Source organism: Panthera onca, chromosome D4 (genome assembly GCF_046562875.1).
Source record: "Panthera onca isolate mPanOnc1 chromosome D4, mPanOnc1 haplotype 2, whole genome shotgun sequence".
Taxonomy (NCBI): domain Eukaryota; kingdom Metazoa; phylum Chordata; class Mammalia; order Carnivora; family Felidae; genus Panthera; species Panthera onca.
In genome coordinates, this window is record NC_138351.1 from 3837241 (window position 1) to 3856007 (window position 18767).

General features: G+C 64.3%; 2 protein-coding genes across 12 annotated transcripts in view; one reads left to right on the plus strand and one right to left on the minus strand.

Annotated features, from left to right (window-relative positions):
* Positions 1 to 1491, plus strand: part of SECISBP2 (SECIS binding protein 2) — a 39273-nt gene extending 37782 nt beyond the window's left edge. For all 5 annotated transcript variants that reach the window (XM_078436087.2, XM_078436088.2, XM_078436089.2 and 2 more), the window contains 2 exons: positions 123 to 294; positions 644 to 1491. In XM_078436087.2, the coding sequence (XP_078292213.2) occupies positions 123 to 294; positions 644 to 747 (276 nt within the window). In that variant the 3' untranslated portion in view covers positions 748 to 1491. The remainder of the gene's footprint in view (positions 1 to 122; positions 295 to 643) is intronic.
* An 800-nt stretch (positions 1492 to 2291) lies between these two features.
* Positions 2292 to 18767, minus strand: part of SEMA4D (semaphorin 4D) — a 95649-nt gene continuing 79173 nt past the window's right edge. For 6 of the 7 annotated variants that reach the window (XM_060610240.3, XM_060610241.3, XM_060610243.3 and 3 more), the window contains exons 13-15: positions 15479 to 15657; positions 15352 to 15395; positions 12367 to 14552 (exon numbers count right to left, since the gene is read on the minus strand). In XM_060610240.3, coding sequence (XP_060466223.2) covers positions 13627 to 14552; positions 15352 to 15395; positions 15479 to 15657 — 1149 coding nt within the window. In that variant the 3' untranslated portion in view covers positions 12367 to 13626. Of the gene's footprint in view, positions 3731 to 4292; positions 4391 to 5975; positions 6186 to 11980; positions 12191 to 12366; positions 14553 to 15351; positions 15396 to 15478; positions 15658 to 18767 lie in introns of those variants that run through there. The other variant, XM_081790858.1, reaches the window with a different exon arrangement.

Sequence of the window (18767 nt, forward strand, 5' to 3'; positions counted from 1 at the left end):
TGGCCAGCGTCCCCGCCAGCCGCCCCCCTGCTTCCCCGGGGAGGGCGCCGTCCCGACGGGCAGAGACCCTTAGTCCCCCCCCGTGGGGAGGGGCGTCACCTGTGCCCTCGCTTCCGTCCCAGGACCAGTTCCACAGGATGGTGGAGCTGACTATGGCCGCCCGGCAGGCGTACAAGACCATGCTGGAGAACGCACGCCAGGAGCCGGCGGGGGAGCCTGGGCCCCCCGCCCCGGGCAGCCCGCCCCCGCAGGGCCCCCCTGCTCCTGCCGCCGGGAGAGACGAGCCGCGCTACAGTGAGTGGGGGGGGGGCCGGGGGCGGAGATGTGCGGGACGTAGCGGGGGGGGGGGGGAGGTGGGGAATGGGCGGAGCGCCCAGGACAGCAGCACGGCCACCCCGCGGCAGGGCCCGCTGCTGAAGGCCGGGTCGGGTCCCACCTGGTGTCCCGAGAGCTGGTCCCACACAGACCTCGGGGCAGACGGCACCTGAGTGGAGCTGGCCGTGAGGACAGCGCTGTCACGAGGCCAGCGTGTGCTGATGGCCGGCTGGGGGAGTCCGTGCCAGGCCCGAGTGGGGACTGAGCCCCGGGCGGCACGCCTCCCGGAGGAGCCTGTCCCTTAGCTGTGCCGCTGTCTCCCTTCTAGTGGAAATCTGGAGAGAACACCTGGAAGCCTACAGTCGGGGTGCCCTGGAGCTGGAGGACTCTCTGGAGGCTTCAACCTCGCAGATGATGAACCTGAACCTATAGGAAGACTCCTCGGGGTGTGTCGTGTATTTGGGGTGAGGAAGGGGGGTGTGGAAGACTCTGGGGCCTTCTTCACAGTTCTTCTTGGCCTCATGTATTCTGTGTGGCTGTTCGATTGGGAGGCGAATCCGAGATGTGCATCCCGGGGACGGGCGTTCGGGCGTGCTGGCGGGAACCTTTCCAAAAATTCTGAAGTCGTGGCTTTGGGTCTCTGAGCACGTGGAGTCTGGAAAGGACTGGAACGTGTGTGCCGCTCGGAGTTCTTTGCCATGAAGGAACCGCCTCCGATGTGGCAGAGCTGAGCCACGTTCGTTTGTGGAAAGAGCCGCGGGGTCACGGCGGGCCGCTGCTCTTGGCCGCTGACCCAGCAGGGCCGAAAAGCAGTAGCCGGGCGGGGCGGGGCCGCTTTTGAGGCAGGGGACTTGCTGGGGACCTGGCTTTCTGGCTGGAAGATGTGGGGATACTTGGAGGGTTTGCTAAAATGAGCCTCAGAGGGAAAATTGGTTCTTTAATCTGTGACCTCTTGATACGGATTATTCCTTTTTGTCTTTATTTTTCAAAGAAGCGATGTATATTGAAGTTCCTAAATTTCAGTTTTGATAATCTACAAATCCTTTCTTTCTCTCGTAAACGAACGTGTTGTGACTGTGGTTTCTGTCTGGGAGGCCAGCAGGATGTTGCCCGCATGCTCTCCTGTAGGAGGGCGTATTTATTTGGAATAAAGAGCGATGATTTGAGAGCCTTGCACCTCTGGCCGGCTCAGGCTCGTGGGGCCCCCGCGGCCTGGCCCGCGCCCCTCGGTGCTGTGGCTCGAATGGCAGGGGCCCGAGCGGGGCAGGGTTTGTGTGCCCGGACCCTGCCCGGCCTGCTCCTCTCCTGTCACACAGCAAGCGGCACAGGCGGGGCTTCACTGGTGCTCAGCTCAGCAACGACTCGCGTTGGCTTTGCAAACACTTTTAGGTGAGATCGGTCACGTCACGTGCTGTACCCGAGAGGCGAGTGGCTTGTGGCGAGCCAGAGTGAGTGACGACAGAAGTGGCCTGTGGTGTGGACGTGTCAGACACCAGGCTGTCCTGTCTTCTGGACACTGGCTGCTCCTAGTGTGTGTCTGCTTCTCTGTTTGCGTCCTGAGCTGTTTAAACGGGGGGCTTGGTCGGCTTAGCGACCGCTCTTGATTTCGGCTCAGGGCTCAGGTCACTATCGCCTGGTTCATGGGATTGAGCCCTGTGTCGGGCTCTGTGCTGACAGCACGGAGCCTGCTTGGGATGTTCTCTCTGCCCCTCCCTCTGCACGGTCTTAATTCTCTCAAAATAGGTAAACTTTAAGTAGATAATTAAAAAAAATTAAGTGGGGAGACGTGCAGTGAGGCCGCCCAGGCCCTCAGTCCTGTCCCCAGGGTTCTCCCTTGGGGGCCAGGAGGAGTGGCGTGGGCAGGGCTTTTCCTGCTGTCCCCGGTCAGCATGTCCCAAGTTTGCTGTCATGGGTATGGAACTCAGATTATGGAGAGAGACGTTTCCAGAGGTAACCTATAGGGAGAACGTTAAACTGAAGAATTTCGGCGGGGGATGCTGGCCCTGTGTTCAGAGCCCCAGCCCTGGGCCCGTGGAGTGTGGATCTCAGGGGAGGGGGTCTGGTGCTCCTCGTGTGACTCAGTGCTGGGCCTGGCCTGGTCACATCACCTTCCCAGCAGAGGCTCCTGCCACAGGTGACGTGGCGGCCCGCGTGGTGCCGACGGTGCCGCAGGAAGTGCACACACCTCATCCCGTTTAGTTTTATTTTTCTCACCAGCGCAGAGAAGCACATGCCTCCTAACCACGTTTCCCAGCAGAGCCCTCCCCAGTGGCTGACCGCGTCCCGCTTTCTGTTGGGCACAAGAGCGCTCGGGCTACAGCGCATGTGGGCGAGCCTCGCAGACACGGCGAGCGGCACCCGGAGGTCCCGGGCTCGGAGCCCTCGTGGCCTCCCCGGGCGGCCGGAGCCGCACCTGCTCGGGAACCCACGCTGCGCGCCCACGGCCTTCCACGGCAAATGCTGTCGCCACGGGTAATGGCGTGAGCGGGGCGGATCCGGCCCCAGCCGGCCGTCCTCAGGAAGTCGCGTTCGCGGCGGATCCCGCACATTGCCGGCGGGACACGCGTGTGGCTTCGTAACGAGGGGTCTGGCCGCAGGCTGAGGTCGCGAGCGGAGGCGGTGTCTGTGTGCTGGGTCATGGGGAGCCACAGCTCTGCTTTGAATGGAGGCTTTGGTTTTCTGGTACGTGCATTCCGTTAAAAGCCGTCGTTCCGTAAGCGGGAAGTGTCCGTGAGGTCAGGCTGTGTGGCGTTAGGCTCCATGTGGACGCACCTGCCAGGTGGCGCCACCCAGAGGAACCTGGACCGACCTGCCGGCTGCCGCGCCTCCTGCAAGCTCGGGTCCCGCAGAACTTTCTAAAGCGGCCCGGTGCCCTGAGACCATGAGGGAGCCGGGGAGGAAGCCCACGAGGCCTTCAGTCCCTGTGGTCCCTGGGTCGGACCTCGTGGTCACCCGAGGTTGGAGGCCAGTTCCTGCCACTGGCCTGGACGCCCTGTCCCTGCCATGTGGTGGTTCAGCAGCCCCACGGGACGGTGGCAAGCAGCAGCCGGGCTAACGCGGGGCTCCTGCCCGAGCTGAACCAGGAAATCACCCCGGTGACGCGGAGTGGCCGCGGAGCGCAACAGCAGTGTTTCTGGAAGAGGACCCGTCACGCACACCACCATCTACCTATTCCAGGTCTGTCTGTAGCTCAGGACCTGTCCTGGCTTCCTGTTTCTGCCAGACAGACCCTTCTATTCCACATAAGCACCTAACTTTTTAACACAGGTTCTGGATTCTGTCACAGAAGCTGGGGTATGGTCACATCTCAGTAGGCAATGTGGCAGCCACTGTCGGGTCTCTCCAGTGGCCGCGGGCTCGGCTGGGAGTGAACACCATGTCCTGGGGCCTAAAGGGCGCCCTTGTCACAGCTTTCCTGAAAGAACAGTGCAGAACTGTGAGTTCCTGGCAGAACACGTGCCCTTCCCGCTCCCCCTACTGTCGTAGACAAGGGAGGAGGCCTCAAGTGTCGCGGCCCACGTGCACCTCCTTTGGGTCTAGGAGGGCCTTCAAGGAAGGGGGCCCATGCGGGCTAAGTTTGCAGGACTCAGAAACGCTCAGCCTGTGTCGGCAGCAAGGAGAGAGCTCACGTCTGAAGGCCTGTGTTCGAGCCACAGGGTGTCTCCTCCGGTAAATCTCTGGCCTTGTAGCTGCCCTCCCGGCTGCATTAGCGACTCGGGAACTGGGGACACCTGTCCTATCTCCTCACTGCTGGGACAGCAGTCCCCCCACCAAGAGGGGGTGCAGCCAGCGGGCCCTCCCCTGCATCTGTTCCCCCCCACTCCCCACCGCCATGCTGACCCTCCCCAGGGATCTGCCTGGAGCCCAGAGGCTGCAGGTTACAGAAAGCAGAGTGACTGTGGGCCAAGAGCACACACGTGGGGTCCCAGCAGGACCCACCCCGCCAGCCCCTGCCCACCCTGGGCCCGGCCACACACCCACGCCTTCCTCCAGCTGTGCATCATGCGGTCGTGCTCCCCAGCCACAGCCTTCCAGGCGGCCAGCTCTCTGGTCCACTGCTCCTGGTGGGTCGCCTCTGCAAGACAAGTGGGGTGCCGGCTGTCAGCCTTGCAGGCCTTTGAGGCACGGTGGGTGCGTGCAGGCCGCCAAGGCCATTCTGAGAGCCGGGTCTCTGGTTTGGTAGCGGGTGAGGCGCTCACTCCTCTGGCCTTGCCTCCTGGCTGTGGGGACTTCCACGGTCAGCAGCCCCCTCCTGCCCTTCCCCAGGCCACCAGCCCCAGGGTCACGCCGGCCCCGTCCTCATCCTGCGTGAGTCCTGTCCAGGCAGGAAAGGGGCTCTCCCTCCACATTTTGGGGTGATGCAGGGACCTCCCCCAGGAGGCCGCGGGAGCTTGATCTGTGGGGCTGTGAGGGTGGCACAGGCCAGACAGCTGTGGTTGTTTGGAAACAGAAACGCACCATGTCCCTCCTCTGCCCATGGCCCCTGTTGCTCGTTTCAGAAGTGAGTGCCAGGGACCTGAGCCCGTGAGACGTAAAGCGGAACTTACTCCTTGAGCAGGACTGGGCCGGGGCCTGGGCTCCAGAGGCACCTTCAGGGGTCTTTAACCCCAAGGGACCCTGCAGGGACTCCCATCCTGAGAGAGTCCCTGCGTTCCTAACACCCTTGCCCTGGCACCCCCGTCAGTAGACACGACAGGCTGGGTGGGCAGGCAGGCACGTCCCGAGATGTCCCGACTGTGCTCACGTCCTAGCCCGCCACCCGAGATCAAGGTCGGGTCACCGTCTGTGAACCGAGGACCAGAGCCTGCCTCTCAGGCAGCCGGGGTGACAGGTGAGCATGGTGGTTTCTGTGTTTCCACTCAGCTCTTTGCGGACAGTGCTGCCCCCACGACTTCTGCGTGATGTCTCGTGTTTACGTGAAGATTCGGTTTACCTGGCGCAGGCAGGCAGGACACTTTCCAGAAAGGGGAAGAACAGGGATTCCCACCGGGAGAGCTTTGCAATTACTTTTTTCTCTCCCCAGTCCTGTACTGGAAGGACAGGGACCTTTTCAGCAGGGCCCTAAACCTAAACTCTCGCAAGCGGACAGAAGAGGAAACCCCAAAAACCTGGAACCTGAAAAGCAGAGGCACCCGTGGAAACTTAGCAGACCTGAGAAAGTGGGACCCCAGGCCAGCAATGGGGAGGCCAGACGCTCGGGTGGGGGGCCAGGCCCTTTGCCCATGCGCTGCCTCACAGGCGGCCAACGGCTCGGAAAACGGGTCCAGAAAGAGCACAGGAAGTGGAGTGGAGCAGAGGGAACAAGTGTCCACACCTCCCCGAGGAAGAGCAGGCTTCCAGTGGCCCCCGGGCCGGCCAGGCGGGAGACCCCCAGCGGGCCTGGGCGGCCGTGCGCAAAGCATGCGGACGTGACGTGAGGCAGGCCTGCACGTGGCAGGGGAGGGGACTTGGGGACAGAGGAGGGAGACACGGACTCTCAGGACCGGCGTCCCAGACACGCCAAGGAGTAAAAGGGTGGCGGGAGGTGGGTGCGGAAGCGCCACCAGTGCCGGGGAGGCTGGCCGCGCACGGGCCACACGCTCCTCCCTCCTGCTGGCCGCCAGGGCACCAGCACGCCTGCCGTCGGAGCTGGGAGCGCGGCAGGGGCGGGGGCCGCTCACCGTGTCTCACGACGGTCACCCGCACTTTGGAGGTCCCGTTGCCCGCGGAGGACAGGACGGAGCAGCGGTACTCGGCGCTTTCTCGGATGGCGTCTCGCAGCCAGCTGAGCACGTGGGCCCTGCCGTCGGGCAGCGCGTGGGTCTGCGTGGGGACGCACATCTCCAGTTCTCGGCCGTTCTTCTCCCAGACGAAGTGGACGTCTGCGGGCCCTGGGGACACACAGACCAGCTCTACCCGGTGGCCCCCGGACTCCCACCGAGGACCCACGGGAACCGGGGTGGGGACATGTGGTGTGGAGCCACCCATGCCAGGCGCCTCTGTTGTCCCAGCTGGACCCGCGGTGAGGGGCAGGACAGCTTTCACGCCAGTCCTCGTGTCCCCGGAGGAGGCGTGCGCCCCTGTGACCCCGGGAGAAGAGGCGGGCCCTCACTGCCCTCCCCCGGGCTCCTTGCTCCTTCACCTCAGATGTTCTTTCAAACCAAAACTCGGTGCCGTGCAGCACACGCTGAGGCCGTCAGGGGGCACCTCCCCCACGGAGTGCCCGGTGACCGTGCCCTGGGCCAGGCGTCCATTCTGCACGGAGGGTCTGTGCCTGGGAACTCCACCTCCCGGCCCTGCTCCCATCTGTGACCAGAACCTCTACTCCCGTGGGGGCCGCCCCTGCCTCCCCAGAACCTAAGTTGGGGACAGGGCGCTGAGAAGGGCCGAAGACCCCTCCGTCCCCACTGCCCCCTCTCTGCCTGTGCCAGGCGGCACGGCACCAGGCGGTGGGCTGTGAGCCGACCTAGACCAAAGCCAGCCCCTCCTGACCATGATCTGCCTGAGAGCCCCGTTTCTAAAATCAAGATTTTGGGGCACCTGGTAGCTCAGTTCACCATCAACTCAATTTCAGCTCAGGTCACGATCCCACAGTTTGTGGGATCGAGCCCCACCTTGGGCTCTGTGCTGACAGTGTGGAATCTGCTTGGGATTCTCTGCTCCTCCCCTGCTCATGCACGCACACACACTCTCAATCTCTGTCTCAAAAATAAACTTAAAAAAAAATATATATATATATTGTATGTAGTTGCCAACCACCCAGGGATGACCTGAACTGCAGTGTCACGGAGGACGGTCAGCAGAGGAAGGACTAGGTCTGTATGTGGAGCAAGGAGGAATCCGTGGGGCCAAGGGCTAAAACCCAGTACACGAAGCAATAGCACTGGGTGTGCAGGAGCACGTGTGCACGGGAGTGTCGGGGGGGTTGCCTGTGTGTGTGTGTGGGAGTCCCTGCATGTATGGGTGTGCACGCGGGCGCATGTGCACAGGAGCCCGTGTGCAGGGGAGTGGGGGAGCCTGTGTGCGGGAGCCTACTTGCGTATGGCTGTGCATGCAGGAGCACGTGCACGTTCCCGTGGGGGCCTGCCAAGAAGGCCAGTGTGGCCGTCGTGCTGGTGGTGCTGCCTTCAGAGAATTTGAGGTGCTTAAACCACTTCCTGGAGCTTCCGGATGCCGTAGGACGCATCCTTTTACAGCCGACGTAAAACACACTGTTGGAAAGAACGTGCCGCAGGCTGTAAAACAAATTCCAGAAGGTGTTCAAAAGGGGCTCCGCAGCAGTGCACTGGCCCCCCTGGCCTCGTGGACAGGCCCCCGTGGACTGTGTCCTGGGCAGGATTTCTGGGTTTTTCTTCCATCTGCACCATTTGTTTTTCCCCCAAGTGTTCTGCCCTCTCCCCGTGAATAGTTCCATGTGTGTATCACACATGCACACACACCTGAGGGCGCTTACAGGTGCGTGCACAGACTTGCATACGCACACGTGTCTGCGTGCACCTGCCCATCAGTTGGCGCACACAGCCTCCTTCACTGCTGGGCGTACCGCCCGCCACCACGTTCCTGGACAGCCCCTCGGCGGGGTCAAGTTTAAAAGAGGGATTCTCGTGAGGCACTGTGATTGCGAACGTGACGTTTTCTGTGAATAGACACCAAAGTCGGTTCCAGAGAGGCCTGGACTCCCCTTCATCCCCACTGTCCAATGGTGACCTTCACGGAGACCCGCCCAGGACTGGAGCTGGAGCCACCAGCATGGGTCACAGGAGCTTCTGGAAGGTTCTCCTGCATCCTTAGGACAAAGAGCTGGGGTGGCTTGAGCCAGGGCCGAATTATCACCCCAAGCCAAATGGCCAGGACCCTTCAGGAGCAAAATCCCCAGATGACCCGAGGTGCCTTGGAGAATGGGCCGTAGGGGAAACACCACGTGCCCTTGTATCCCAAAACCCTTGAACTCAGCATTAGTAAACACCCTTTCAGCGTGTGTTCAGCACAGTAAAGCACTAAAAATGTTTAAGAGTACTTACGTTGCACTTACTGTTTTTTTAAGCTATCCAGCTCCTGAACGCAGACGAGGGCAAGGAGGGAAAGCGACAGTTACAACCAGGTGGCAGAGCCAGCACATGCCCCTGGGCAGGGCGATCCCTCTGCCCCCCGGGTCTGCAGCCACGAGGGACGAGGGACATGGCGGGGCCGCTGGCTCCACCCTGCCCCCAGCCTGCCCCACGCCAGCCGAGGGTGCCGCCAGCGCAGAGCTGACCCTGCTCCGTGACAAAACCAGAGCCTCTCGGGGCTGGGAGAGCCCCAAGTTGAGGGGGTGTGTGGGATGGGTGCAGCCCCTGTCCTTGGGCCACATCCCCGGTAGGGGCCCCAGAGGCGATCCTTCCTCCAGCTGTCCCCACGCATGTGGTCACCCAGGGGCCTCCTGCCAGCTACTTCCCACTGGAGGGGACCCTCTGCGGGCGCTGTCTTGCGGGCCGGGTCCACACCTGCACAGAAATCAGGATCCAAACGTGGGAGTGGGGGGCGAGGGGGGGCTTCCTGGGCCTCTGGCACCGCAGTTCTATCAGAGTCCCACCTTCTTCCTCAGAGTGCCCCATGCTTCGCTGTCACAAGGCTATCCACACCCTGGGGCCAGCTGAAGAGTGACCCCCAGAACATCCAGGTCCTGACCTCTGGAACTGCATGTGGCGAAAGGCGCTTTACAGACAAACCTGTGGGGGGCAGGGGTCAGCAGTCCAGGCGCCCAGCCTCTTAGGTGCCAGCTACGGTGGCCGTCCCACACACGAGGACGGCTGCGTACAGGCACGCGCGTCGTCAGGACAGAAGACACACAGCTTCTAACAAAACCACGCCCTCCATGCTGAGGACGGAGACCCCCGGCAAGGTCACAGATCTGCCTCGCCCACCCACGGACGGGCTTCCGACCCTTCTGGAAGATGACCGGCTCACGTCAGCTACCCCCAGGGCCCAGCCGCGCCCCAAAACATTAGCACCCACGGCCACCGTGGGAGATCAGGGATTTGGGCCGGGCACCCTCTGCTACCCCTGCAGCCCCCAGGGCCTGAAAGGGCGCTCGTTTCTACCACCGTAGTTAAAACAAAAAGCCACCAAAACCCCGAACAGCCACGCGGCCCCTAAAGTACAGGGGATCGTCCTCAGCTTTAAAAGAGACACGCGTCTGACTTAGAAACTTGGTCACGTCAGGGATGCAGCAGGGCCCGCGGGGCAGACACGACAGATTCCGCTTGCGTAAGAATCACGGGCTCCGCCCTCAGACGCGATTCACACCCGTGTCTCCGAGTGCCGCTAAGCCTGCTCGCCTGCAGTGCGGGTGACTTCTGTGTTTATCTGAACTAATTCCGCCACGAGGAACACGCATTCGTGACTTCTGGAACGCGAAACACGACCACAAGCCTGCCCGAGTCTCTGCGGCTCGAGACCCCCTCCTCCCCTTGCCCGTGTTTTGCCACCTCCCGACGCGCACGCAAGGCTACCCCAAGGGAGCGGGCGGCTGGGAGACCCACTCCGGACCCCGGGTTGCTCCTCCCCACGCTCAGGCCGGGGCCCTAGGAACAGAGGCGTGGCCACAAAGCACAGCCCGCAGCCCGCCGCGGCACGCGCACACGCACACACGCACTCTGCTGGGACGGTCCAGAGAGGACCGGGGACACGGTGAGCAGAGAAGCCCGCTGAGTCACGGCTCCGAGGCCGTGCCCGTCCCAACAGCCCACCTGGCGTTGCTCGGGCCGCAGCCCCTGCCACTGTGACACCAGTGACCCCCAGGCGGGAGGGAGACCGCTTGCAGACCACTTGGGGACCGCCTGGACGGTACCCTTGAGAGGGAGGTGCCTTCAGCCAGAGCGGCCTGAAACTTGGTCCCGAGTTCCGGCACCTTCCTTGACCCGAGGGAAGAGAGGGCCAGAGACGCCGTCATTTTGGACACCACGTGCTTGGACCGCCGCTCGCACAACCAGCTAGCGCTGGCCTGTGGGCTGGGTTTAGGGCAACAGGTGTCTGGATGTGCACGAGTCACCGGGGGACCCGATGCCAGTGAGCTTGGCGGGCCGGGCCTGGGCCGGGGGGCTGCGCGGGGTCTGCCTCGGGCACAGGGGACCGAGCCTGGCGGATCGCTCTTGGCAACAGTGGTTTCCCAGCCTGGACGCCAGGTGCTCAGTGTGGGGCGGGCCCCCCGGGCTTTGCTGCAAGCAGAAAGAAGCGAGCGCTCGGGAGGCTGGGGTGGCCACTGCAGGGTCTCTAGCACCTGCCTCTGTCACCGCTGCCTAGCAGGCCTCACGAGGACGCACAGCCCTCCCTCTGGGTGGGACAGGACACATCTGGACCCCTGGGAATAGCCAGTCCTTCCCAGGCTGCCTCACAGCCTCAGGGGGAGCCTCGTGGAACGGGAGGTCCAGGTGGGAGAGAAAGCAAGGAGCACGGGGGCGTGGAGGGAGGGGGCAGGGGCTGCGGTCCCTCCGCTCAGTCCACCCCGTCACTGCCCTCACCCCACGCTGCCCACCTCCCTCGTCCCCTCGGGCTGTGAGCCGCCAACTGTGGGCCCCATCGTCGGGAAGTCGGGAGGAAGAAACGCCCCTCCGGCTCTCAGACTTCGGCAGCAGAAGGGCAGGGAGGGCGGAGTGGCTCCAGGTGACCCCCCCGACGGCCAGCAGTGCCCCCTGCCCTGGCTGCCTGGGAACCGTGCCCCTCTGCTCCCCGGCTGCCGCCAGCCCCGTAACCACGGCCCTGCACGGGGTCCCCGTGGTCCCTGCTCTGGCCCAGACACCGCTCTCAGCCCCCGAGTCACAAGGACGGCTCACGAGTGCACACGTGCCCGCTAACGGGCACCTCCTAGAGAAGCCACGTTTCAAAGCGTTTGGCTCTGGGCCCCTCACCCGGTCGTGCGACCCCTGCTCTCCCAGCGACGGGGAGGCCCCCGAGTGTGCCCGTGGAGGACGGCGGCCCCTGCACGGAGGGCCTGGGAGGCCCCTCGGGAAATCGCCCGGCCCAACAGCCCTGTGGGGGACCCAGCACAGGCTGGGCCCCGGCCCGGGGCTGGCGACCCGGGGCCACATGGACCCGCCCTGAAGGTCTGTCTCCACAGCGCCCCACCCAACGGGCAACTTCCCCTGCGCTCCCCCCGGCACGCGGGAGTTCGTGGGACCGGCTCATACCCGGAGCGGCTTCTGGCCGCCGAAAGCCTCAAAAAGAAACAAGTTTGCTCTCTTTCCCCCAGTGGCCCTACTCGTCCCCTCGGGGCACCCACACACCGCCCGTTTTCTCCCTGCAGCTACTGACCAGCGGCACGGCCGCCGCACAGCGGAGACGCCTCCGGGTCCCTCCCAGCCCACCGTGCACTTCAGCATCGCCACGCAAGCCATGGGGACGCCCCTTCTGGAGGCTCCGGAGCGACGTTTGCAACCTCCAGATGACACATAGGCGGACCCCCGAGTTGTCGGCAGACGCTCGAGGAGCCCTGCACACAGGCGACTGGCAAACCGAGGTCTCGGGGCCAAGCCCGGCCCACCGTGGGGCCCTGGGGCTGCGGAGGCCGAGATCTGCGACCGACCGACCGACCGTGGGCTGCCGGGCCTGCGACGGTGAACACCTGGCTCCTCGTGGGAGAAGCCGCGGGAAGGGTGTTCTGTCAGGGGCCCTGCCCCCCACCCGCCGCCCCGACAGGCGCCCTGCTCACCTGTGGCCTGGCAGAAGAGGTGGAAGGTCCCCAGGGCGTGCACGTGCTGGGCCTGGTCGCTCAGGAAGGGCGGCAGCAAGGCGACCCGCAGGCTGCGGTCAGGCCCCGAGGCCGAGGCCGGCCAGGGGCTTCGGGGAGAGGAAGATGAGCCGGGGCCCCGACAGGACAGGGAGGAGGAGGACCCCGGAGGAGGGAAGGGCAGAGACGAGGCTGCGAGACAGAGGACAGAAAAGAGAGAGGCCGCTGAGGCAGACGTCACGAGGCTCGGGGCCTGCACGCCAGAGAAGGGAAGGAGAGACAGGAAAAGAAAGGGGACCGAGGCCGCCCCGAGACCCGCCCGCCCGTCAGCACACCGTCCCCGCCGCAGCGAACCACGTGCCCGCGCCGAGGATTTAAGCTGCTCGTTTATTCGGTTACTTTTCAAGTGTATACAATTCAAAGTAGAAAAATAAAAACAAAGGAAATCTTATAAAACACAAATGTGTACACCACAACGGTCGAGTCCTGTCATGCTTAAGACAACACTGTCCACGCAGGCACACACATCCAGAGGTCACTGCTCCTCGCCACGGGAAAGAGAGCCTTCTTGGCGCACGGGAAGCAACAGGTGGAGATTGAACCGTCTCGCCCACTCGCACCGTCGAAGATAGCGCCGGGCCACGCAGGGCCGTGGGGTCACAAGCCGCAGGCCTCGTGGGGACACAGGCCAGTCCGGCCACCGCGGTCCTGCTTGCCAGAAGGCGTGGACAGCTCGGTTCGGCCGAGCGGGTCGTCCGGGTGGGCAGTGGACGGGAGACAGAAGCCAAACGTGACTGCGGATGCCCGGTGAACGTCCGTCCGTCCATCTGCACGGGAGGTTTCAAGCCGTGGCCGTGGGCACCCGACGGCAAAACGCACGCTCCCTCCGCTCGGGGCCAGCCGGCTCCGCCGACCCGCGCTCAAGGCCCCCGCCTGGTTCACGGGCCAGCCTTCCGCTGTCTTCTGTTCTTTGAAAGAGTTAAAACAAGAGGGGGGAAGAAGAAACCACAGAAAGAAGATCTCTCTGAAAAGGATGCTTCCCTCAAGGAATAAAATTAAAAAAAAAAAAAAAACAAAAACGTGTGCTCAAGAGATGGTTTCGTCTATGTGTCTAAAAGGCAGAGAACGCATTTACCCAAAGTAAGTTTATCCCTGAGAATTGTAAGCAACGTAAGCTGTATCTTTCCCCTAACGTACAACAAAACCTGGAAGATGGACATCTTCGCGATATTGGAACGTCTGCTTCGGTGATTTAAAACAGAAACGACCTAACACGAGAAAAGCAAAACCATAAAAAATAATCTCCTGGGAAGCAAAGGTTCGTGCCAATCTGGACAACAGGCGATAAGTTACCAATCTGATAAACAAAAACGTCATTTCCAATCTGGAATTCAAGGATCTTTCAGTGGCTGCTCTGAGGAGGGGACGCTCCGGGCGCGAGCGAGCGTCCGCGGGCCGGGGACAGCCCGGCCCCACGCGCCGCCCGCGGGGGCCTCTCACGCCGCGGCCCGGCGGGGGACCGGGGTGCGACGCTCGCCGTTTTCCGGAAGGACGAAGACCAAATCACAAGCTCGACGCGAGAGACAAGACACAGGACAGGCGTGCTGACGCGGGCTCCCGGCGGTGCCTCAGTCCCCGTCCGCGTCCGAGTCGGCGTACTTCAGCTCGCACTTGACGTCGAAGGGCCCGTCCCTGGCCGGGAGGTCGTCCAGCCTCTGCGAGTCCTCCCTGTCGGTGGGCACCCTGCTGGCCATGGTGTCCTGCTCCGTCTCGTAGCCCGTGTCCAGGGCCGGCCGCGGCTGCCCCCCGTTCTGCTGGGAGAAGCTGCCCGGCTCCACCAGCGTCTCCTTGGCGCTCTGCTCGAACTCGGAGAAGTCCGCCACGGGCTGCTTCTTCCCCAGCAGCACGGCGGAGCGGAACTTCAGGCACTGCCCGGGCAGGTAGCCCTTGTAGCAGTTGTAGGACACGAGGCAGAGGCACAGCAGGAAGAAGAGGAGGAAGAGGAACATGAGCAGACGGTTGTCGCTGGACTGCAGATACATGGTCTTCTCCGAGTGCACCTGGGGGACCGTGTTGATGACGATCTTCGGTTCGCAGGACGTGCCCGTGGGCGCGGGGCTGGGCGGCGGGGCGACGGCCCCGGGCACGGGGACCCGCGCGGCGGAGGTCTGCGGGGGGGGGCCGCGGGCGGGCTCCGTCACCGCTCGGGCGGTGGTCCTCCCGCCTTCCGTCCGGGCGCCCGGCGAGGCGGGGGCCTCTGTGGCCCTCGGGGCCGTCTTCACCTCCAGCACGTGCTTGGCCAGCACCCGCAGGACCGTCCCGTTGCGGACCCGCTCCTCCGAAAGGCACCGGTACACGCCGCTGTCCCCCTCCGACAGGTTGAAGATGAGCAGGTGCTTCCTGCCCACCAGGCTGTACTTGGGGCCGTCGGCGTCGAGCACGCCATCCCGGAACTTCCACACCACCCGGGCCAGGTTGGACTTTGGGGAGCATTTGAGTTCCGCCGTGCCGCCGTGCTTGAAAAAATGCTGCCGGAAACTTTCTTTACTTTTATCTGGAACATCAAAATAAACGTGCACAGCATCAACAACGCGGCTCGCTACTCAGCTCCTTCTAAAAATAGGTCAACACGCACAAGAGGACACGAGAGTTCCACCCACTGGAGCCACACGGAATCTTCCAGAACAACTAAGGAGATAAAGACATGCGTGACAGAAAAGCAAAGATGAGCCCCGGAGGGCGGCCCAGCAGGACAAGGAAGTCGGAGACAAGACAGTCGGAGACAGTCGAGCGGCAGGGACCCCGTCTGGCGTCCCGGTTCCCCGGGGGCCGAGCGGCAACACGGGAGCCGCGCGCCACGTGCTTCTGCTCGTGGCTCCCGGCTCGCGGCCTCTCTGGGCGCGAGGGGCCCACCCCGAAGTTGCCCCAGCTGGCGACAGCTGTCGGGTCAGGGATGGGAACGCGAGAGCCCAGGGCACGGCTGCCTGGGAGGGGACGAAGGGGTGAGGACGCCCCTCCCGCCGCGCCGCCCGCCCACCGTGGGACCCTCAGGGTCTGTTTAACCAGCCCCGAGCTCAGCAAAGAGAGGAGCATCTCAAGAGCGGGTGTCCCAGGGTGGACGCCGAGTGCTTTTTGTGGAACAAACACACACACCCCACGACCTCGGACGCCCTTTTCTGCGATAAAACGGGATCACGGGGGGTCGGCCTCCGTATCCTCACGGATACCTGACCTCTGTTCGGAGCAGAGAAAGAGAACCCGGATGGACGCAACGCCACGACACCGAAGCACCATGAGATGGGTACGAGGACCGGCCGCCCCCCAAGGGAGCTCGGCGAGGACGGCCGACTTACCCGGGCAGGCGGACGCGTCTCCGCTCATCTTCTGAATCAGAGTCCTGCAAGATAACCGGGCCCGGGTCAGGCACGCGCCCCCTCCCCCTGACGGGTGTGCGCGGTGCGGGTCCCCCGCCCTCGGTACCTGCTGGGGCCGTCCGTCTGGTGCGGGGGCAGGGCCACGCAGGCCGCGGCCGCCCGGCTCCAGGCGCAGTAGGGGTCGCGGGCGAGCACGCAGTCCTCACAGGTGCCGTGCTTCCCGCAGAAGGCCACGGGGGCCTGCACCACACCCGAGCTGGAGCCCGCATACACAAGCCTTCCGCCCTGCAGGTGTGAAACAGAGGACACAGGTGCGTGGGGGGGGCAGCCGGCGTGCGCCTCTCAGGCCCGCGTGCCCACGCCGCCTGATCCAGGAACCTCCAGAACCGGAGCCTGGCGGGGTAGGGTCCGAGACAAACCCTCGCGGCAGCGTCACGGCCGCCCACGCGCTGACTGAGCACTCGGGGCCTCCGTCCGAGACCTTGCCCTCTTTGGGGCCGGGGGTCAGCCGCTCCGCGTGGAGGGCCCCCCCCGCCCCCCCCAAAGGCCAGAGGCCGAAAGGCACGGCTCAGAGCCCCATTTCATGCCCACCCGACGGGAGCCACACAGAAGCCCGAGTCAGGGTCCGAATCCAGGAAAGGAGGGGCCACCGAGCGTGGGCGGAGCGCAGATTCCAGCACGCGGCTAGCTGTGCGGGGAGGAACACGGGCACGGGGAGACCCACAGCCGTGCTCCGGGCACAGGGCCAGGCGGGGTCCCTCGAGCTCCCAGCACGTGCGAGACCCCCCACCCGGGGCGGCTGCTTTCCCGGGCTCAGTTGGGACGGGGGATCCCCCACGGGACGCCGCCTGCCGTGACACCACGTGCCTGCCAGGCTGTCAGGACCAAGGACGCCAGCCCAGAGCACAGTCTGGTTCACAGAGGTCAAGGGACCCGGGAGAGGACGCCGACTCTGCCGGGGAAGCCCCGCCCGACACTGACCTGTGTGCATGGCGTGGCCGTGGGGAGGGCGGGCTCCATATCCCCGCCCTACCCCCACCCCAGGGCTGGGCTCCCGTGATACACGGCCACCAAGTAACAGACGTGGAGGGGAGCGGACAGGAAAACGCCCTGAAAAGGGGTGGCCGTGACCACTGGTGGGCGCACAAGTCCGCAGACAGGACGGACTGATGGGGGCAGCCTTGCGGTCTCTCCACAAACAAGCATTAGACCCTCAGGGTCTGAACACACGTCCACAACTCAGCACACGCGGCCTGGCCCCGCGTGGTGGGTTCCGTGCTCTCCACGGGCACATCCCCACGCGCTCAGCGCCATCTGAGCACGAGGACACCGGGATCTTTCCACAAAACTCCGTACAACTAAGCAGGCCACCAAGATGAGGACAGATGGGGAACCGGCCCAGACCAGCGGCGGCTGCTGGCCGGCCTCTACAGCGAAGGCCAGCGTCCCGGCCCAGAGGAACCTGCCGGCGGGCGTCTTCTCCACCCCGAACAGCCGCTTCCTGCCACTGCGGGGGCGCACACGCCATCCCAAGCCTACCCGGGCCCGCCAGCCCGAAGAGAGGGCGGAGGCCGCGGCCCGCACACCTTCCCGCTAGGGCCAGCCAGCCGAGGCCGCCCCGGTGCAGGGCTCCTGGGAGGACGGGCCCGTGGCTCCCCGCAGGGCCAGTGGGCGGACGGGTGAGCACAGGGCTGACCCAGATCCTCCTCAACCTCACCCGTCCCGCAGGACCGGCGCCCACACGCCCAGAAGCCCGCGTCCCCAGATGACACTGGCGAGCGGGGCTGCGGTCTCACCGAGTGTCTGCACCGGGGGCCCAGCCTCTGTTCTGTGCACACGTGACAATCTGGGGGCCCCAAGGGCACGCGCCCCAGCCCGGCCGAGCACCCGAGCAGCGGGGCCGCGGTCGGGAGGACTTCCTCGTTCCCACAGCAAAGCCGGGGAGCAGGGGCGGGGGAGGGCGGCCTAATGGGCCCGCGAGGCTCCGATGCCGCATCTCTGCCGGCTCAGAGCCCGCCCGGGCCCTGTGGTCTCCTTCCCTTCCGGCAGCGGAGACGGCCCTGTTGGGTGACCCCGGAAGTTTGAAAACCAGATGCAAGTTCTGACACTCACGATGGCGGGACCCACGGGTGGCTCTGACCGACAAGTCGACTTCTGCCTTTCTCTCTCTCCTGGCTACGGGCGCCCCCTCCTGCTGCCCGCTGCCCCCATCAGGAACCAGGCCGGGAGGCCGCCCTGAGGGGCTGCGGGCCGCCCCCCTCCAGGTGTGAGGGAGGCTGGGGACTGTGCTGGGTCAGACAGGAGACCCTCGGCATCGGGGAAACGCCCTGCGAGGCGGGGCAGCTGGGCCTGGTGTCCAGAGCGAGGCTTTACAGGCGGGGTGCAGGTGACGGCCAGACTGCAGCTCAGGGAAAAGGCTCGCAGCCGGGCTTCCCATTTCTGGCCCTGACCCTGGCTCTGCCAAGTCCCCAGAGCCCGTCGGCTCAGGGCTCACGGCGTGGGGACACCCACGAGGCCCTGTGGGTGCTCTACAGGAAGTGAGGTCGTCAGCCACGGTCAAAGGACAGGGCCGGGCCACCCTGGGTCTGCTGACCCCTAGATGCAGAGGAGGAGACTAAGGCAGGACTGGCCTCCCAGGCTCACGCAGCCACGAATCATGGGGCCCCGGCCTGCTCCACCCTGGCTGTAAATCAGGAGGCACGTGTCCCAAGGCCACGTGGGTAGATGGCAGGGGACGGCATCCAGAGCGGATCCAGGGCCCTGGTTGTTTCTATGCTACCCACCAACTAACAACATGTCTTATATAAATGGTTGGAAAACAATCAAAAGGATAATATTCCATGACATTCAAAAATTACATGACCTCCTGAGCTCTGTTTCCACAAAAAAGACTGCTGGAAGGCAGCCAGGCCCACCCGTGTGCGGACGTCCCACGGCTGCCTGTGCACAACGGCAGGGACCTACAGCCCCCGAGCCCCAAACACTCACTCCCGGCATTTATGGCAAAGGTGCCGCCTTTGATGAGGGAGAAGGTGCCTCGCTGGGGGAGCCGGCTCACAGACATAACCGTCGTCCCTTGGGGCGGGCTCTTCTGCGCCCACAGATGCACCTGCAGACGGGCGTCAACCCCAGCAGCTCGGGACGCTCGGTCAACTTGAGGCGACTGTTCCATCTCCCCAGTTAGCCTTCCCTCCGTCCCAAAGCCCAGGGCTCACGGGGCCCTCTGTAAGAACCCGGAGGTCAGCTCATCTGGACCACACAGATGATCGGCCTGCCCAGCCGGTGGCCAGGGATGTGTGAGGCCGCCCTCCTGACTGGTGACCAGGGACGTGTGCAGCTCCCCGCCTGCCTGGCCGGCGACCAGGACGCGTGAGGCCACCTGTCTGCCTGGTGAC